Source organism: Martes martes (assembly GCF_963455335.1).
Source record: "Martes martes genome assembly, chromosome: 8".
Classification (NCBI taxonomy): domain Eukaryota; kingdom Metazoa; phylum Chordata; class Mammalia; order Carnivora; family Mustelidae; genus Martes; species Martes martes.
Window position 1 is genome coordinate 52,752,241 of NC_137895.1, and position 20,632 is coordinate 52,772,872.

The 20,632-nt window shown below is 37.2% G+C and overlaps 1 protein-coding gene across 3 annotated transcripts in view; it reads right to left on the reverse strand.

The window, feature by feature from the left end:
• Nucleotides 1-15,720, reverse strand: part of LOC308348455 (pregnancy zone protein-like) — a 42,889-nt gene extending 27,169 nt beyond the window's left edge. For all 3 annotated transcript variants that reach the window (XR_013967333.1, XM_080812514.1, XM_080812513.1), the window contains exons 1-12: nt 15,581-15,720; nt 13,223-13,406; nt 12,336-12,489; nt 12,124-12,176; nt 11,574-11,594; nt 10,950-11,118; nt 9,625-9,709; nt 7,173-7,296; nt 5,127-5,241; nt 3,290-3,399; nt 1,214-1,375; nt 364-591 (exon numbers count right to left, since the gene is read on the reverse strand). Coding sequence is in view for 2 of the 3 variants with exons in the window: in XM_080812514.1 (XP_080668640.1) it covers nt 364-591; nt 1,214-1,375; nt 3,290-3,399; nt 5,127-5,241; nt 7,173-7,296; nt 9,625-9,709; nt 10,950-11,118; nt 11,574-11,594; nt 12,124-12,176; nt 12,336-12,489; nt 13,223-13,406; nt 15,581-15,663 (1,488 nt within the window). In the remaining variant the exon portion in view is untranslated. The remainder of the gene's footprint in view (nt 1-363; nt 592-1,213; nt 1,376-3,289; nt 3,400-5,126; nt 5,242-7,172; nt 7,297-9,624; nt 9,710-10,949; nt 11,119-11,573; nt 11,595-12,123; nt 12,177-12,335; nt 12,490-13,222; nt 13,407-15,580) is intronic.
• Between the last annotated feature and the right edge of the window lie 4,912 nt (nt 15,721-20,632).

Sequence of the window (20,632 nt, forward strand, 5' to 3'; positions counted from 1 at the left end):
AGGCTTGAACTTGCAACCCTGAGATCAAGACCTGAGCTGAGACCAATTGCAGTTTGGGCGCTTAACCACCAACTAATCCAACCAGGTGTCCCAAAGTTTATAATTTTTATTTCCTGTTGATTAAGTTCCTGATTTTTCCTCTCATTCAATAATTTTCCATGGGAACTCATAAAAACTAAATGTTTCTTTAGAGACCAGAGCATAAATAAGAAATGAAAGCATTAACAATTTTATTAGGAAGCAACTTTTCTTCAATAAAAAAAAGGTTTATTCTGATATCTTACAAAAGCATTACTTAGATAGGAGTTCAATCATTTTGGGGTTTACACATTTAGGAAGAGCTACAGTGGTTTCCATTCTTACCAAATAATAGAAGGTTAATTCTTTTTCATCCTTCAGAATCTGTCCATTCAGGATGTAGTGTGCCCGGATATCCTGGACTTGTCCACAGGTGATGGTACCAGAGAAAAGTTCAAGGTGAACAAAACTCTTGCTCGGGGAGAAAATATGCTTTACAGTGTGCTGTGCTTCTGTATGAACTTCTTCAAGCCACCAGTTATCAAAACAGCGGTTACTTTGTTTGTAAGTGACCTAGTGGAAAGAATAAAGGTCTTAAAAAGGTTATTTGTTAATGTACAGTATGTATACATTCATCACTCTGAAGAGTTGTTTACTGAAGATTTTACGTGAACCATGCTTATTTGGTTCCATCATAATCTGCTTTCCCAAATAAAGCATAATCTGTGAGTGACTTTTCCTTAAGTTTATTTAAGGTTGTTCTATATACCATTATGGTAGATCATATTCACTCACAGTCAAGATCAATTATTTTCCTTAATACCCTTATGCCTATAAACTACATAAAGATATTTAAATTTTTTATAGAAAACAAAAAATGGTGGTACGCCAAAGAAACCAAACAAAATCTAATCTGTAATAAAATTGTAAAAATATTAAATTTTACAAGGGAATATCAAGATGACCTAATATGTGTTTTCTGAAACTAGACCATGCCACAAATGGAGTCTATCTAAAGCCAAAGTTTTTGGGCAAGTAATATTTTCTTATAATTTAGGTCTCCGAATTGCTTAATTTCTATTTTACTCTTTATTGCCATTTCTTTTCTCCCTAGAATTTACATGCTCCCCATGTATCCTTAAATTATGCGACCTCAGCAATCTCTCTGTAGTCCTGGATGCCCCTTCCCACTTACCCTAACTGTAAAAAGAGAAGATGTGAAGTTGGTGGTATCAATGGAAATGTTCACCAGACCGTGCTCATTTGTGGTAAGGCTGGAATGGTACATAGTTACATCCACACTGACGCTTACAGTTTTATTGGGGATTGGTTGATCCTTCTCATCAAGAAGAAGAGCCTAGAAGAGTGGAAATGATAGCTGGTGTTACATAGCAATGACATCTTACCCTTTCAGTTGCGTTCACCTCTTGACCCTGTGGCCGCTGTCATTTACTGAAGATCTTAGAATCATTCTGAAAATAAGATTTATTTTCTGGGCTCAAAACTACTTTTCTTTTTGACATTCCTATATAGGTATTCTGTGAGCCCAAAACAATAGAGAATATCCAAAAAATGGACTCATGATGTCCCCCTTCCCTATTTTCTTCATCCCCAGTGTTCTGTCTCAGTATATGGTGATTTTATCCATCCCATAGATTATGCAGAAATATCAAGGGCCTTTCAAAAAATCATTTTCTCTCTTTCACTGACAAATTCTAACCCATGGCCAAGTGCTATCTCTTACTCTGTTTAACACATTTCATTTATTTCTATACCAGTTAAACCTGTTTAAGGTGAAATAAAATGAGGTCACTTATCAAGAGATTTACAATGGAGCTGGGAGGCCATTAAGGAGATGGGCCTTATGACATCCTCACCGGAGGACCCATGATCTTTTGAACTGGGTCAAAACTCACAGAAACACCTGCAACCTGCCGCAGAAGCTTTTACTTGGTGGTAGCCTTAGCAACCAATTATAGTCCTTTGAGATTAGTTTTCTGCCAACAGCACCAATCAAAATTCCTTATGAATAACGTGTCCAAGAATTCTCTTTTGTCTTCAAGAACCCTTGTTATTTGTTCTTGGGGACAGGGGGCCACTATTGGAACTGCTGCCCAAATCCATGTTTTCTGCATTGCAAGTCTGAGCCCCAAACAAATGCTTTGTTTTTATCTTAGCTCCACCTCTTTTCTCAGCTGACAAAACACAAGATTTTTTCCCTACCTGATTCCCAATAGCTTTTTATTTAATCTTACACAGTTCACCCTCTTGCTGCTTCAGGCTTACTTCAAACCATTCTCTCTACAGCCTGACTTAAACGATCATGTTATTCTCCTTAAATTCTTCAGTAACTTCTCAGTCCAAAATTCTGAACTTAACCTAAAAGGCCCTCAAGATCTGCTCTGGCTTACCTATAGCTATCCAGCCAATCCAGTTAGCTCTGTCTTCTACCTCAGTCAGTCACACTCTTAGTTCTCTGCTCTTTAAAAGCTGTTTAACACTTAGGACCCTGGCTATTCTCCCCTCTTTCTTAAATTTCTGGCCAAGTCATATTCATCTTTAAGTCCTCAGTTTCCTCACATTCTTTCTTGATCCAAAATGGCCCTGCCCCAACATATCTATATATTTATTAATTTCTTGCAAATTTGATACAAAATGCTGCAATGAATGAAGAAAATAGAAAATTCATAATGTCATCAACTGTGAACTACTTAGGAATGTCCCAGTTGACAGAGATTTTGCCTAACATCTGCCAATTGCTTATCAACTGTCAATCGCCTATCAACTGTCAACTCAAAGATTAATTACTAAAAAAGGCAATTTAAAATGGCTAGAAACCAGAAAACTGATCATTTACTAAGTTGGATATCAGTCTGAACACTTATCAATATTTACCAATATTGAGCTTTGAAGCTAAAAAAACTTTTAAAAATTATCAATATAAAAAGTCATCTGTATGAAAAATATCTTTAAAAAATTGTATTACAAAATCATTGTTTATAAATAAGCAATCAAAAAAGTATGCAGCCAAACTACACAGGAAAAATGTATTTTAGAGGTATGTTAGGAAGTAAACTAATAAAAGCGTGCTTTATTTTTCTGGATGTGATGGTATTTGCCCTTTAAGTTTGTCATTGGCTATAATTTCTTTCCTCATTCTAAATAAATATTTTTATAATCAATTGTACTTTTGTGGTATAAAAATTCATTTTCTTAAAGTCCACATCCCCCAAATTATAGAAATTATGATTCCCTTGAGAAATTATTTTACCTGCCCAAAAAAAGGGAGCCCATGCCTATAATGTGTATCCGCTTTTATAAATTTCAGTTTGGTTAAAATATTTGTGATTTCACACGATCCATGCCCAGTTAATTCCAACTCTGAAAAAGAAATAAGTGAAGTTGAATTGTTCTTTAGATTCGACTCGCCTCCCACACCCACCCCAGCCTCATTTCATCCTGGCAAAGTACTATCCCTATTCTATTTCTTATCCTTTCCAGAATTTTTCACAACTAGAAAAAACAATCAACTTGACACTAGCTTCACTTTCATACAAAAGTTATTATACCTAATTCCCCAATTCCTCTGGTTTCGTAAGTATCTTACTGGTTCCATCTATATTCTTAGGTTCTTCCCATGTCTTCCATGAGCTTGCTCCATTTTCATTTCTGTCTCTCTCAGAAACTCCCCTCTCCTCATGACTTTTTGCATACAACATGAGTTTTCACATTGGCTTCGAAATATACTTAAATGTCTATCACAAACGACTTCCCCAGCAAGACCCTTCTTTTCACTGTATGGCTCTTGGCTGATGTCTGAAAGACATCAGGTCTTGGCTCCAGTACAGCCAAGACCTGATGTCTTTCCATTCAGTGAAGTGTAATCTAAAGCTTTACTGTTTCCCCCCATCTCTATGACTTCTAATTTTATTATAGCTGGTTTATTTGACACTATGTCCCAAATGTAGTTGTTTCTGTCCTTGGGTCTCTCCTTGTCTGTCCCTAGTCCCTATTTAGCAATGTTAAGTGAGTTCACTTTCAGAATAAATGCACTTACTCCTAGGAGGATATAGATACAATGGGAATTTTTCCAGATTTACATTTCTGGTCTTGATTTTGCTCTGGTTTTCTTTTAAAATTATTTTTAAAGCAGAATGAGTCAACTTCTATCTTGGTATTCCACATTACGATTAATTATCTTTAACACATTCTCATCATAATACTTCTTTCTCATCTACTCCTAATCTTGGTTAATGGCATTTCCTTTTCCCAGGTCCCAGATTCGTAATCTTTGGAACAATTTTGAATAGTAATCTGATCACATTGTAACCTCTTAAAATTGTTTCTTCTAGCCTGCCCTCTTTATGTCTGCTAGAATTATATTTTCAACAATTAGTTTATTTAGAACATCTCCTTAAATCTATCTGCCGATATCCAAGGATTTTCATAATAAAGTCTAATCTTTGTCGCGCATGATTTACATTTATTTATTTACTTATTTATTTATTTATTTATTTGACAGAGAGAGATCACAAATAGGCAGAGGCAGGCAGAGAGAGAGGGGGAAGCAGGCTCCCCGCTGAGCAGAGAGCCCGATGCGGGGCTCGATCCCAGGATCCTGATATCATGACCTGAGCCGAAGGCAGAGGCTTAACCCACTGAGCCACCCAGGCGCCCATGATTTACATTTTTACACACCTTAGCTCCAACTTACATTTTCAAATTCTTCTGAGACCAAACACATTTGTTTTATGTGAGTCATGTGTTCTCAGTCCACCACGAGCTTTCAAAATTTTAGCCATTCTATATAAATCAGCTCATGTGGTACTTTATAAACTTTCTTTGTCTCTATAGAAGAATTAATTCTCTCTCTTCATACTCATTTGGACTTCAGTTTTTACATTGCTCATGGAAATTTTGTTATGGTTATAAATATACACATACAAACATATATACATATACATACATATTTGTAATTTCTTTTTAGATTTCTAGATCCTCGACAGGAAGGACTGTGTTATTTTATAGTCCCCAGAAATGGACATTTGATAAATGCTTAACATATTGGTAAATTAATGAATTAATAAATATTTCAAAATAACGTGAACCTGTTCCGTCTTCTTTGACTTTGGCTTCCACTTGTATGCTCATGTCATACCCCTTCTGTCTCAGCTGGAATACTTTAGTCTTCACGAGTTGTGTGAAACAGCCTTCACTGTCTGCCTGAAGAGAAACAAAGAGAGTTTCTGGGTCCTCTGGTTTGCTGTCAGAAAAGTCATTTATCAACCAATGAATGTTTTTCATTGGCCAAAGGAAATTTTACAAAGTTCTGACCATCTTGTAGGTGCTGATCCTTTCCCAAGCCAAAAATGGCATCAAATTTCTTCCCAAGCCAAAAATGACATCAGATGTCTTCGTTAACCATTGAGTTACTCATTGCCTACCTCTCCCTTCCTCCTTCTCTTCTGAAAGTCTATCCCGTTTCTGCCAAATTAAATTAACTAGTTTCCAAATGTGCCATCGTACTCTCTCTGCATACATAGTTTCTCAAGTGATAACATTCTTTTTCTTCCATTCTTATCATGGCCAACAGTTACTGCTCTTCTAAACACAGCTCAGATACAACACCTCCTCTTCGATCACCTTCAGCTACACATGGACTAAGGATTATATTTTCTTAACTGTATTTTTCTATGCCTAGGACATTAATAAAAACATATATATTCTTTGAATAGATGAATCATTATAGTCATTAGATTTCCAAACTAAACATTGGGAACCACATCTTAAGAAAGATTTGTTTTCATTTTTTTACTTATTTACATGAAAATATGCATTGCATAATAAAGCTTAAGCATATTTAATGTACTTATATTTACTTAATCATTTTTTAATTTATTCACTTGAAAATAAAAATTAATTCCTGTGTCCTTGATATATTAGAGTTTTGGCAACCTAATTTCTCTCGTGTTTATCTTTCCTATTGATGCTTATTTTGACCTTCGTCATCATATTCATCACCTTTGCCTTTCATTCATTTGCTCTCTGCAGGTTTTTTGTTTGTTTGTTTGTTTTTCTAAGAGAAAGAGTGCACACACCCATGAGTCTGGGAGGAGGGGTGGGGAGGGTAGGGGAAGAGGCAGAAAGAGAGGGGTAGAGAGAATCTTATGCAGGCTCCACACCCAGCATGGTACCCAAAGTGGGGCTTGATTCCACCACCCCAAGATCATGACCCAAGCTGAAAGCAGGAGTTGGGTGCTTAACTGACTGAGCCACCCAGGCGACCCTCTCTGAAGCTTTGCTAACTTTCTTTTCCATACTCTTACAGTGTCACTCACTGCCACTCCCTGGGCTTTTATGTTATCTTTTTATTCTTCCATATGAAGTTTAGATTCCATAGCAAGTCATTTGATTCTTCCACACCAAAAAAAATTTTTTTTAAGTAAGCTCTTCACCCAACAGGGATCTGGAACTCATGAACCTGCATTCAAGAGTCATAGGCTCTACCAGCTGAGCCAATCAGCCGCCCCCTCCCACTAACCAAATTCTTAACATCTGTCACATTCTTTTTCTATTATCTGTTTGATAAGTGAAGGCCAACTTTGGATACTTCCATATTATTTTATGCCTTTATACCTGGCATGCTGATTGCTCTCAGAAGGAAGTTACAAAACTGGCCAAATAAATACCACTATAAATTCATGAACCCAACTCTCCAGTGGGCTCCAAACATTACCAGGTGATCTTACAATGTTTCCCTTACTCCACACTACTTTCTGTTGTATTGTTTTCACCATGCAATATTATATTCTTTGGTATGATATTCTTTATTGCATTATAATCCATGAGAAAACAAGATCTGGTGTTAGTGTCTGGGGAGAATGGTTTCCACATACCTGTTGACTGAATTCTTTTCTATAAATATAATTTTTAATATTTTTATTAACATATAATGTATTATTAACCCCAGGGGTACAGGTCTGTGAATCGCCAGGTTTACACACGTCATAGCACATACCTTCCCCAATGTCCATAGCCCCACCACCCTCTCTCTCTCCCCCACCTCCCGGCAACCCTCAGTTTGTTTTGTGAGATTAAGAGTCTCTTATGGTTTGTCTCCCTCCCAATCCCATCTTGTTTCATTTGTCATATACCTGTTGACTGAATTCTTCACAGATACTTTGTGAAAGTCTTCCATGGCAGGTTGAATGGTATCGTGAGTATTTTCTGCATACATTAATTGTCACCAGACCAGAGACAGGCTTTCCATATGTGTATCTATAACAGTAAAGCAGTTATACAAAAGGACATTTGATATAAACAACTCCTATATTTTTCACATGATTTTATCCATTCATATATCCATCTTGTTCATATACCAATTATATTTCCTTCCATACCATTTGTACTTGAGAAGCACTTATTTTGAAACTAGGTCTTAATTATCTAAGTGGACCTACAACTACAACTCTAAGAGAAAATAATCACTGAATCTTCTTTGAAACACCTCTAAAGGGAAAATTAACAACGTAGTATTTCTCAGATCTTTCCTCCCTTTCAGTTGAGGTTCTACTATAAGACTATCTTATTTCCTTCTTTCCCCGCCATCAGATGATCTAGGTTATAATTCCAACTTTGGCAAGACCTAAGTTGTTTTAGGGAAAAATTTAAGGACATGTAGACAGGGTATTTCTAAATCTTCCCTAATTCATATGTATTTTAAGAGGATAAATGAGAATTTAAATGGGAATTTAAATATTCAAAAACACTACTTACATATCATTTAACATATCTGTTATAAATGAAGAGTAGCATAATGACTTAGTCCAATTCTGTCAAATCTAATGGAAGGATATGCTGTGGTATGGTCTGAATGTTTGCACTGCCCCCCCCCAAATGTATATGTGGAAATCCTATACCCCAAGGATGATAGTGTTAGGGGACGAGGTCTTTGGGAGGTGCAATAGATAGTGAGGGTGGATCTTTCATGTATGCGATTGGTGCCTTTATAAAAGAGACTTCAGAGAGATCCTTTGACCCTTCTGCCATATGAGGACATGCCAAGAGGGCACCAGCTATGAACCAGAGAGACCCTTCACCAGAACGTGACCCTGTTGGCACCTTGATCTTGGATTTCTCAGCCTCTAGAACTAAGAGTAATAAATTTCTGTTGTTTATAAACTACCCATTCTGTGGTATTTTGTCATAGCAGGCTGGGTGAAGTTAGACATGATGGGAAGCCAAACTTAGTCCATTGTTTCTCAGAGTATGCTTAATGGACCATCTACATTGAAATTACCTGATGTATGTATTGAGATTCGGAATCCTGAATCCTTCCTCAGATTTATGATTGGAATCTTTAGATGTGGGGGTCAAGGAATCTACATTTTAACCAATCACCTCCATAGATTCTGATGTTCACCCAAGTTTGAGACCTAGTGCTTTGGTCCAAACTTTGAGGTAGATGAGTTTTGGCTTCAATGACCCTGGTCCTCACCTTTTTAAAGTTTCTCCCCCGCTAATTTCTAGGAGGGCTGATAGAGCAATAAGTCATTTACTGTATCTCACTTCGTTGAATGTTATCTTTAAGTGTCACTCAAAGGGCTCTCCCTTCTGAGGGAAAAATCTAAAGCATCAAAACTGGTAAGAAAGATGAAAACATGATCCTCACACTGTTTTCAAAAGCAAGAGGTAAGGTGTCCTCAGTGCATATGGAGAATATTCTACTGAACAAAAAAGCAGTCAGGGAAGAAATACCTATGACACGTCTTTTAAATTCTACATTATGTATCTATATATCTATTTAAGAAGGTCTGCTTCATTTTTTCCCCCTAATTTTCCATAGTTTATGAATTTGGGAGCAATAAAAAAATGGGGATCATAGGATACAGAATAACACAGAAGTTATGAACATGAACATGAGCTTGAGCTGGATGTCCTGTGTTCAGTTTGGCACAGTGTTTGGCATGTGCAATGTTTCATGAAACTAGATTTTTTTTTTAATCATAGAGACAATTATAGGGTGAAGAGTTGAGGTTCTGGAGCCAGACTGCTGGAGTTAAATTCTAGTCTCCCATTTACTTGAATAAGTTTTCTATCCCCCATGTGTTATAGTTTCCTCATTTGCAAACTAAGGATAACTATCCCCATCGCACAAGGCACTTAAAACATTTTCTGGCACATTTTAGGTGTTCAGTAAATGCTTTTGTTTGTAGTAGTAGGAATGTCCTATGCTGCCACCCCTGCTCTCTAGCTGGAGCTAGTGTGTTGGAGAGAAAGTCATTCTCTAATTAAAATACTTTGAAGTCTAGGGCGCCTGGGTGGCTCAGTGGGTTAAGCCGCTGCCTTCGGCTCAGGTCATGATCTCAGAGTCCTGGGATCAAGTCCTGCATCAGGCTCTCTGCTCGGCAGGGAGCCTGCTTCCCTCTCTCTCTCTCTGCCTCTGCCTGCCTCTGTCTACTGGGATCACTCTCTGTCAAATAAATAATAAGTAAAATCTTTAAAAAAAATAAAAAATAAAAAAATAAAATACTTTGAAGTCTGATAACAATTAATTGCAATGAACATAGAGTAGGAGATAAAAATGGATGAAAAAATGTAACTCACAGGCCACAGGCAGATACCGTAAATTCTTCATCTAGAAAACCGATAGTCTTGGGCATTTTCACTTGAACCTCGAACTTGGGCAAAACTGTTGTCAACAGAAGGAAGAAAGAGGTGAAGGTGGGTGGGCAGGATATCTTGTGAGTATTTGGAATGATTTTATTACAGAACCTTATAACATCGAATCACATGAACTGATTTCAACTATATTAAGAAGCTGCAGGGTCTCTACTGACCACAGAAATGTGATTATGATCATGTGTATTTGTACCATGTTTATTTTGTTACGCTGGTACTACATTTCCTAGAATTCCCTTTGAACTTGGTTGAGGCTTAAAAATGGAAAGAAAGCAGCATCGTTAGTCTCTGAAGATCATCATGATTAGTTCGATGTGATGGCAGGTACAGAGAAGTGAGGAAATTCCAATTTGTCCTTATTCTTTCCTCTGTGTCCAATTCTTCCCAGCTGCTTGTCCTGCTGACTAAAAGAGTCCCCAGACCCACCACCAGACACTTATTACAGAAATAGAGAAGTGGTAGATATGAAGAACAGATACATCCAGTCTTCCATATATTCTTCTGTCAGTTTCCCTTGGTGGTCCATGTTGGGATCGGAAGGTACCCTGGAAGGTGCTAATTTATTCCTCCCCATCCACGGTTCAGGAGAACTGGTTGGTAATTTCCTATGACCTAGCTACCCCTCCTGGACCCTTACTTTCCCATCCTCTCTCACAGTTGTGTAAGGCTCGCTGTTCCTATAATATATCCCTGTTCTATAATCCTCATAGCAGTTCAGGTGAATTCGGGGAATGATGTTTTTGTGAGCAGTCTCTTCATCCATGGCCTGAAATACTTCATTTTCATGAGAAAATCCACATGGCTGATAACTAATAAGATGGCTTCAATATCTGACCATTTTGATTAGTCTAGGTGTAGATCATAGACAGCCAGGAGGTATAAGATACAGATCAACAGATGCGTGCATATTTGTTGCGTTGGTTAACAATTTTGGTTTGAATAAGGTAATGGACCTATTAAAATCTGTCTTACCTCTTACTGGCTCTGTGATTTTGGTAAATTACTAACTGTTCTAGTATTGATGTACTCACTTGTAAAATGGAGACCATAGAGTATCTGCCTCAGATGGTTGATACAAGGATTAAATAAGATAGGACATGAAAGATTCTTAGCGAATATTTGGATAAATAAAAAAAAAACTTCCTAATTTCCAACTATTACCTGTTAGATTTTTGCTTATACCTATGTATCAAAACTCTTAAACTCTTAAGTAATGTCATAACTGTCTTGGAGAAAGGCAGAATTCTTACCATATTCATTGACTTCAAAGGGGTGCTCTATTTTTTCCCCAGACTCCCTCTGAAGCTTGACCTTATAAGCACCCAGAGTGGGCTCCACTGAGAGTGGGAAGGATAGCTGGCTGAGTCCTTCTTGCAATCTGAGACTTTGCCATTGGAAAATTCGGTTCCTCTTGGGATTCTACAGATAAAAATATTATGAGTTCATAGAAACAACTGAAATACATAATCTGAGTAGAGGAAAAGCTTTTTAGGGAGGGCACATTGGGAGTTGGATAAGAGATGGTTGGTAAATTGACACCAAAGGTACTGAGCAAAGTTCTCTAGGAATTCCACACTGAGGAAAGGGCAGCAAGTTTACCAGCAACGAGATATTACAGATTGCAATACCTCTTTTTGAAATTATGCATATCCAATTTGGTCAGAAATATTGGAAGAGTCATGAACTTGTATCATCTCAGGGGATTTTTTCCCTTCATTTACATCTTTCCCACTCTCCAAAGGATTGAAGATAGGGAAAACTGTTTAGTTTTGGTGAAGTGCTAGTGGGGTGGGAAGAGAGGGGTGGCGAGGGGCAATGGGACATAACCTGTAGTAAGTCTTCATCCCAACTGAGATGCATAAGATATTACCTACCTCAATATAAACCACTGGGAACTGGAAAGAAAAAGAAATAGTATGAGTATGGGATAGAGGTCAGAACAAGAAAGCCATTTCATCAACATTGATACATTATCCAGATGAGAGGAAGTGAGTCTGTATATTTCTTGTCCAAACAAGGAAATGTGCCCCAGTTTAGTTTACATGTTTAGTTTGGGACATATAGTTCTTGAGAAGTCATGACTTTACCTTTATGAAATATTGTACAATTGAGAAAAGTTATGCTATGTTAAAAAGGTCCAAATAAACTTATTTTGCAGATGAAATTTATCTCTGAGAAAGTCTCCATTTCTCTAAGGGAGAAATCAAATGTACTTACTTTCTTTTGTTCAATAAAAATTACTAGGATCTTTAAATGGATAATTTCAACTGAATATTTTATTTTAATAATGTAATTGGCGAACTGGTTTCCCTATTCTCCAGCAGTGGGACTCTTACGAGATCGTATTGGTTTCAGGCTCTGCAAAAAATGGGCTTGACATTTTTTCCCATTTCCCCCAAACTCATCCACTGTAATGAGACTTACCGTGTCATTCAAAGGGCGAAAATTGACATCCACAGAGACAATGCGGAATCTCACTGAAACATAGAGATTTTCCTCATGAGACCATCCAGTGGGAATCGGGGGTAAATAACACAGATAACCACATGCCTGGATTTTCATGACTGCAAAACAAGGTAATAGGGAACCACACACCTGCCCCGTAAAATGGCCCTTGCTGATTTGGTTCCTGATACCTGTTTGTCCCGGTTTGTAGATGGGTTTGTCTGTTTGGACAAAGACGAGGCTGTTTACTTTCGTGATGTGTACTGTCTTCCTCTTTATGAACTGCTGGGTTGGCCCCTTCACCTCCACAGTAATCAACCCTGAGGAAGACGGTAACTCCGGAAGCTGTAAGGTAGAAAAGAGCTGAAAAATCTGTGCAGACCCACTTCTGAAAGTCTCAGCCTTTATGACTTTCTTATTTCTCTGGTCAGTTCCAGAGAACAAGTGAGGAATAAATCGAAAATCATGTCCCTGGGTTTATAGATTCTTAGGTTTAATGTAACATGACAGTAACACTTGGTTGATTTACAGGGAAAACGTCACTGCAATGAAAGGAACTAGTTCTTCAAATAGTCATGGGGGTGACAGAAATAACATGCTCTCATGTCCACAGCAATATGATGGCATTAAAATGATTATCAAATGTTATTTTCCAATGGTCAACATCAACACTATATGTTATATCATTGGTAATAAGCCAGTATCATTAACTATTTAATTCCTTATGTAATAAAAGGTTACAAGGACAAGACATTAACCAGTGACCACTTGTGAGATCTTAAGTCACTTAAATTTATGACTTTTAGTGTTTTTGTGGGTAATGGCATGAACTTTATTTCCCTCACAAGTTTAAGGGCAAATGAAATCTTTCCTATAATTACTATTATGTTTTGCATATTGCCCTGGAATTGTTTGTAAATATTATGAAAGTATATTCAGTAGAATCTAATTTGAAAGTCACTTTGTACTTCTCAGTGTTTTCATTATGCTTTTTTATTGTCGGGGGTCAGGACACAAGGCATCAGCTAATATGCTCTTCCTCTAATGAGCTTCTGTATCCCTTAGGAGTCATACTGACAGTGAACGGGCTGCAGTAGAAGGAGTTCTTCTCTGTCACCACGTCTGCAAGGAGGGTTCTGGTCTGCATTCCATACTCCAGAATTATGTTGAGTGTCACCGTCTCATTCAGGTTATTAAGCATGACACAAGCTTTCTCGGGAACCCCAGTGTACAGCTGTGATGGGACCAGCACCAGATACTGCCTGTGGAGAAGAGGCATCTGGATCAATCATGGAGAAGTTAAAAAGGCATCATTATTGTGGCTGTATTCTAGATCATCTTTTCTGTAATCACCAATCCTAGAACAGAGCCAGATTTCAGCAAGAAGGTAGAGGAATGTATTCTTCAAAGGCCAATCCTAAAGACCTTAGAAACTCAGAAACCTCCAACCAGTTAAACATTAATATGCTTCTGTTGTGCTGTGGAGATATTCACCCTCACAATATTTGTAAAACTATTCATAAGCTATGGATAAGGAGTCACTTTGTATTTTGGATAGAAATTATTTTCTGGGGCACCTGGGTGGCTCAGTCAGTGAAGTGTCTGCCTTCAGCTCAGGTCATGATCTTGCGGTCCTGAGATAAAGCCCCACATTGGGCTCCCTGTTCAGCAGAGAGTCTGCTTCTCCCTTCCCCTCTGCCCTGCCCCTTTGCTTGTGCGCTCTCTCTCTCTCTCTCTCTCAAATAAACAAGATCTTTTTTAAAAAGAGAAGACATTTTCAAATTTAGAAATGGGATACTGTTCAGCTTTAACAAAAGGAAATCTTATCATTTGCAACAACATGATGGGCTTTGATATCATTATTAATGAAATATGCCAGAGAAAGTTAATATTGCATGCTGTCACTAATACGCAGAATCTTTTTAAAAAAAGTCAAATTCATAGAAACAGAGAATAGAAGGTGGCTTCCAGGGCCTGGAGTGGAAGGGTGTTGAAGGAAATATGGAGTGGTTGGTAAAAGGGTACAAACTTTCAGTTATGATAAGATGAATGAAGTCTGGGGATATAATGTAAGACATGGTGACTATAGTTGATAACTGCATTGTATAAATGAAATTTGCTGGAAGCTGAATTTTAACGTTCTCAGAAAAATAAAGAAGAAGAAGAGTAAATATGCATGAGATGGATGTGTTAACTCACCCAGTGGGAGGAATCCTTTCATATATGTGTATATGAAATCATCACGTGGTACAGTTGAAATATTTTGTAATTTTATTTGTCAATTATATGTCTATAAAGCTGAAAAAACTTTTTTTTTTTTTTTTTAGCAACAACAAAATGTGATTAACCCATTGATTATCATGAAAGCATTAAGAACCTGCCTACCAGTGGTCTTGGGTTTCAGGTGGATGATATGAATGTCCTTATTTCAGGACGCTAAAGTGATAACAATTAATAGGTAAGGAGGAATTGAATTGCTTTGCAGTATTTTTCCAGGAGCAATTTTAGCTCTTTTCTTTCTTACATAAGACAAGCCAAGCTAGGCAAGGCTAATCACCAAATATATTACCATGTCCACTCAGAAGAAAATACCACTTTCCTGCTGTTCTTTGCCTATCCTTTGCAACAACTCAGACGTGCTGTATTTGCAGTGCTCTGGTTTGCCCAGGCCTCTCCTTCTGAAGTGTCCTTATCTATCTAGGTACATCCTATTTACTTCATAGGACTTATCTCAAGAACAGCTTTCTCTATGCACACTTAGGTGATACCCCTTCTCTTATATCGATTAAAGGTTTCAGGAGGAGGGAGGTTTTCTCTGTGGGCATTCTCACAAAATCCTGCAATGCTTGCTTCTGGTTTTGCATTGTATGCCTCTCTCTGTGCACTATCTCCTCCTATTTTCTATACTGTGAGGTATTGAAGGCAGAGCCCACATTTTGTTAATCTGTATATTCCCAAGATCTAATGCCAGCCTCTACAGGTTTGCTGATGAATTGAGTGATCTGACACACAAAGCCTGGCTTGTGTGAAAGTCATGCATCCGTCCTGGTGATCCCTGACTGGGGGAAAATATGGCCACTGAGCCATTTCACAGTGGACGAGACACAGCAGCCCTTTTCAGGAGACAATTATAAAAATATGCTTTTTTCCCCCTTTTTGGGGGAATTTTACATGATTATTAAATGAATGTTGTATAATTCTATATTCTTATTTGGTGAATGTTTCATAAATGTTACCGCCCTATGTCTCTGTGTTTTCTAGAACTGGAGTATGCCCCTTTCCACATGAGCCATACCAAGTTACTGACCTTTCCAAACCCCTTCAACGGCCGATAACTTCACAGGAAATCAGGAAATAAGTAAGTGAGACATATCAAGAAGCAGATAACACAATGAGAAAGAGAAGGGCGGTAGAATTTTCTGGAAATGTTGCTTACGGTTTTGAAGCAGTGGAAGCGTCTCTGGGAAGGAGCAGGAGAAATAGAATCAAGACTGGATTGGGCAGTTGATTTCCCCTCATGGTGGGGAGAGAAAGAGGAAATAATAAGAAGCTGAGTCCCCGATTCCTTGAACTCTGTTCTTGTAATCTCCGGTTTTTATTTTACCTGATGGGCAGTGAAAGTAAACTGCTAACCATTTATTTTTGTAACATATTAACTACTCCCAGTATAAAAAAATCAATTCCAGATTATTTCTACAACCATCAGTGTTCTTTAATCCACTTTCTCAGATTTTCTAAGTCTTTGAAAAATAGGACTTTTAGGCTACACTGGCTCTGATTATTAATCAGCACCTTAAATATTTTTAAGAAGAAACAAAATAAATTATATGACTTGATGAAATCAATCAATATTCTTGACTTTCATTTTTTTTTAAAGTGGTATTAATGTAAATACATATACCATATCAGTTTTTAATAGTCTAGGGAACATCACATATTCCCCTTGGCTTCATCCTCTCTGGTTCTTTAATGAAACAAAGAAGTGAAATTTATCACAAGATTTTATTTATTTATTTATTTAATAAACATACAATGTATTATCACAGGATTGTATTTAATTAATTTATTTATTTTTAAAGATTTTATTTATTTATTTGACAACAGCGATCACAAGGAGGCAGAGAGGCAGGCAGAGAGAGAGGTGGGGGGGATGGAAGCAGGCTCCCTGCTGAGCAGAGAGCCCGATGCAGGGCTCGATCCCAGGACCCCAGGATCATGACCTGAGGTGAAGTCAGAGGCTTTAACCCACTGAGCCACCCAGGTGCCCCTATCACAGGATTTTAAACAGAGTAAATCTGAAGACAATCTCTCCCTTAGTTAGCAACTTAATGTGTGCAATTTATAGCTCTCTTTATGTTTGTTTGTAAAGAAAATGGTAGTTCATTTGGATACAACCTATGTAATACATACTTATTATTTCTAAGTTCATTGAACATCTAGAATTAAAGCCAATTTATTCATTTTATTCCCTAATGAAATGACCTTTATTTGATGAACATTCTTATTTAATTCTACTTTGAGCAATATAAAAATGTTTCATCAGGGTGCCTCGGTGGCTCAGACATTTAAGCGTCTGCCTTCAGCTCAGGTCATGCTCTTGGGATCCTGGGATTAAGCCCCACGTTGGGGAGGGGGGGTCCTTGCTCAGTGGGGAGTCTGCTTCTCCTTCTCCCTCTGCCTGTTGCTCTGCCTGCTTGTGTTCGCTCTCTCTCTCTGTCAAAAAAATAAATAAATAAATAAAATCTTAAAAAATTATTACCAATTGTGATTCATCATCCTATTTGCTTTCCAAGAGAGATTGGGGTGTTAGAATCTATTTTCATGGAACCCTGAAAATAAGAAAGATCCACACTGTTACATTAATTTAACTGGGACCCCAGAAAATGAAGTGGGCATATTTTGAGTGAGAACCAGTTTAAAATAGGATGTGGTGAGAAACAGGCATGTCTATAGATGAAGTATATTTTGTTTTTGACATACTTTTTTTTTTTTAGATCTATTTATTTATTTGAGAGTGAGAGAGAGCACTAGTGAAGGGAGGAGCAGAGGGAGAGAGAGAATTTTAAGCAAGCTCCATGCCCAGTGGGGAGCTAGAGGTGGGGCTCAATGTCACTACCTCGAGATCACGACCTGAATGAAATGAAGAGTTGCACGCTTAAGCGAATGAGCCACCCTGGCGCTGCTTTGTCTATATTTTGTAAATGATCTGAGAGAGTGAGAAGTGATGCTAGTGGACGTGGCCACCCTTGTGAACTGTAAAACTATAGGTATGTAAGATATTTCAATTCCCAGGAAGATAATAAACTATGGGTGACATAAAGCCAAGTCAAAGAGAATAAGCTATAAGAAAGCATTGTCCTGGCCCTTAGTGGTTGGCAAATGTTTGCTGAATGAATATAAAACTCTTCTATTTTATTTTGGGTCCTTCCCTCACTAGAATCTTTATGATTTTTTTCTTTTCTACTGAGCTCCCCTGTGCTCTCCCTCTCCACTCCCGCACTTCCATAAATAACACACTTTCCACCTGCTTCATGTGGGATGAATTAATGTATAATAAGTAATAAATGACTTATAAGAGGTCCTATATTACTTTTCCCAGGCATAAATAAACTTATTGGATGTGCAAAGAAACCTGTATTTTGGCTAAATGTCTAATGACTAAAAATAAAAAAAATCCGTATTTGGATGAAGCAAAAATCATCACTGTAGCTTGAACTTCAGGCATGCAAGAATAAATTGGGTGTCTTCAAAACTTTTCCATCTTGATTTTTAATTGTAAATTTTATTAGGTATATTTAATATATATATCATGTGGCATAAATAATACTTTTCTCAGCATTCTCAACTAAAACTTTTACATTCTTTGGTCTTCAATCTTTTTTCCTATATTCCCTAAAAGAATTTTATTAAACGTGTAACTCGTCACACATCCTTAACTTAAATTTTTTCATCATGCGCAAGATGATAAAAAAGTGTACTATAAATACTGCTATTTTAAAAATAGAACTATAATATCACTTTTTACACATATCCAATGAAATGTACATACTGTTAGTAATTTATTGCCTACCATCATCCATTTGTTGGATTCTTTTGTTGCTAGTTGGAAATTTTACTCATTCTTGCTTCTTCTTGATCTTATATTTCCATTGTAGTTCCCCACATAATTTTATCCTGGTGTTTTATTCTTCAATATTCTTTCTTTCTTTATTTATTTAAAATTAAAAAAAAAGATTTTTATTTATTTATTTGACAGAGAGAAAGAGAGAGAGAGAAAGCACACAAGCAGGGGGAGCTGCAGGCAGAAGGAGAGGGAGAAGTGGGCTCCCTGCCGAGCAAGGAGCTGGATGCGGGGCTCGATCCCAGGATGCCGGGACCATGACCTGAGCCGAAGGCAGACGCTCAACCAACTGAGCCACCCAGGTGCCCGTATTCTTCGATATATTTTAATGAACACCTTATCATTCCTTTCTGTAACTAAAGATAGTCAAAATCATTAAAAAAAGTTTTTGTACCTATAAGGTTCTGAGTAGTAATGCAATTTTTCTGGATTAAATTCTCATTACAAGTGTTGTCAGTATATTACCTATCAAGACCATATATATCTACTGTAATCTTATTAAATATGAAACACAAGAGATAATTTTGTTTGAAAATAATTTCCTAGTGAAATAAATTGTACATTTCATCCATCTGGTTTCTGCAGTCAGATTTTGTATCCTTGAATGAATACTACTTATTGCTCTATTAAAGCAAGTTTCCACTATCTATTTACCTCCTATTTTTTCTATTCTATTCTATTTCTCTTCTAGAATATTCCTGTTCTGTTTCCTATCACGTAGGTGTGAGCATCAAGAAATCTTGTTCACATAGAGAAGAGTGAAATGAGAGCGGTTCAATTAGAACAATATCATTTAAGTATTTAGGCATCTCAGTTATAAGCCAAAGGTCACATTATAATTATCATTAAATATAATTGTAGTTATATAATTATAATTCTCAGCTGAAAAAAATAGTCTTCTTAATTTTGTTGAAAGCAAAGCACTGGTATCTAGGTCAATTGCAAAAGAGTTTGGAACTCAGTCATTAGATTCAATCTCATTCTCAGTTTCTAGGAAATGCACAAAATAGACTTACCAGTACTTATAAATGGTTACTGATTGTTACTTTCTTACCTAAAGACAACTAATATACTTTTAAAAATTTGGAAAATTAAAATATTTTTAACTCAATTATGGTTTTTTTTAAAGATTTTTATTTATTTATTTGACAGACAGATCACAAGTAGGCAGAGAGGCAGGCAGAGAGAGAAGGGAGGAAGCAGGCTCCCTGCTGAGCAGAGAGCCCAATGTGGGGCTCGATCCCAGGACGCGGGGATCATGACCTGAGCCGAAGGCAGCGACTTTAACCCACTGAGCCACCCAGGCGCCCCTCAATTATGGTTTTATAAGTAAAAACCTCATAAAATTCTTTACTTATTTTCTAAATCAGGACTTACACATTTAGCTGACTAAATTTCTAGAAAATGTTCACTAATGACCTAATTTTTCAAAGCCAGTTCTCATTGTCAAAATAATTGGTCAGATAAAACATTTCCGGTAGGACAGTAATGCTTCGTTTTTTTATTCTAATAAACCCATAAATATACATCCTTATGATAATTGTTTCACTTCTAAATTCTAAGGTAAGGTAGAGTCTTGCTGGGTATTTGTTACCCAGAGGCAGAAGAACATTTCCACTTAAGAATTTCTTTTTTTTTCTTTTTTTCTTTTAAATTTTATTTTATTTTTTCAGTGTTCCAAGATGCATTGTTTATGCACCACACCCAGTGCTCCATGCAATACATGCCCTCCTTAATACCCACCACCAGGCTCACCCATCCCTTACTCCCCACCCCTCCAAAACCCTCAGTTTGTTCCTCAGAGTCCACGGTCTCTAATGCTTCATCTCCCCCTCAGATTTACCCCAATTCATTTTTCCTTTCCTTCTCCTAATGTCCTCCCTGTTATTTGTTATGCTCCACAAGTAAGTGAAACCATATGATAATTGACTTTCTCTGCTTGACTTCTTTCACTCAGCATAATCTCCTCCAGTTCAGTCCATGTTGACCCTTTCTGATGGCTGTGTAATATTCCATTGCATATATGGACCATATCTTCTTTATCCCTTCATCTGTTGAAGGGCATCTTGGCTTTTTCCATCTTGGCTTTTTCAGTATTTCTTCCCATGCTCCCTGCTTTATTCTTATGGAACTCTCAGAGGAAATAGACATTGACCATGGCTGAAGAAAAGAGGAGGCACTTTAAATGAAAGTTGTCATTATTTCTGTCACCCGCTGCTACAATATGTATGAGAACAGGAAATTTCAAAATGAACCCAAATTACCCATTTATAATGCTATATTTTTTTTATTCTAGGAATATGTTTAGGACAGAAGGATGAATAACGCCAATAATGGGCTTTGATGTCTTAAGGGAGTTTTTGCAAA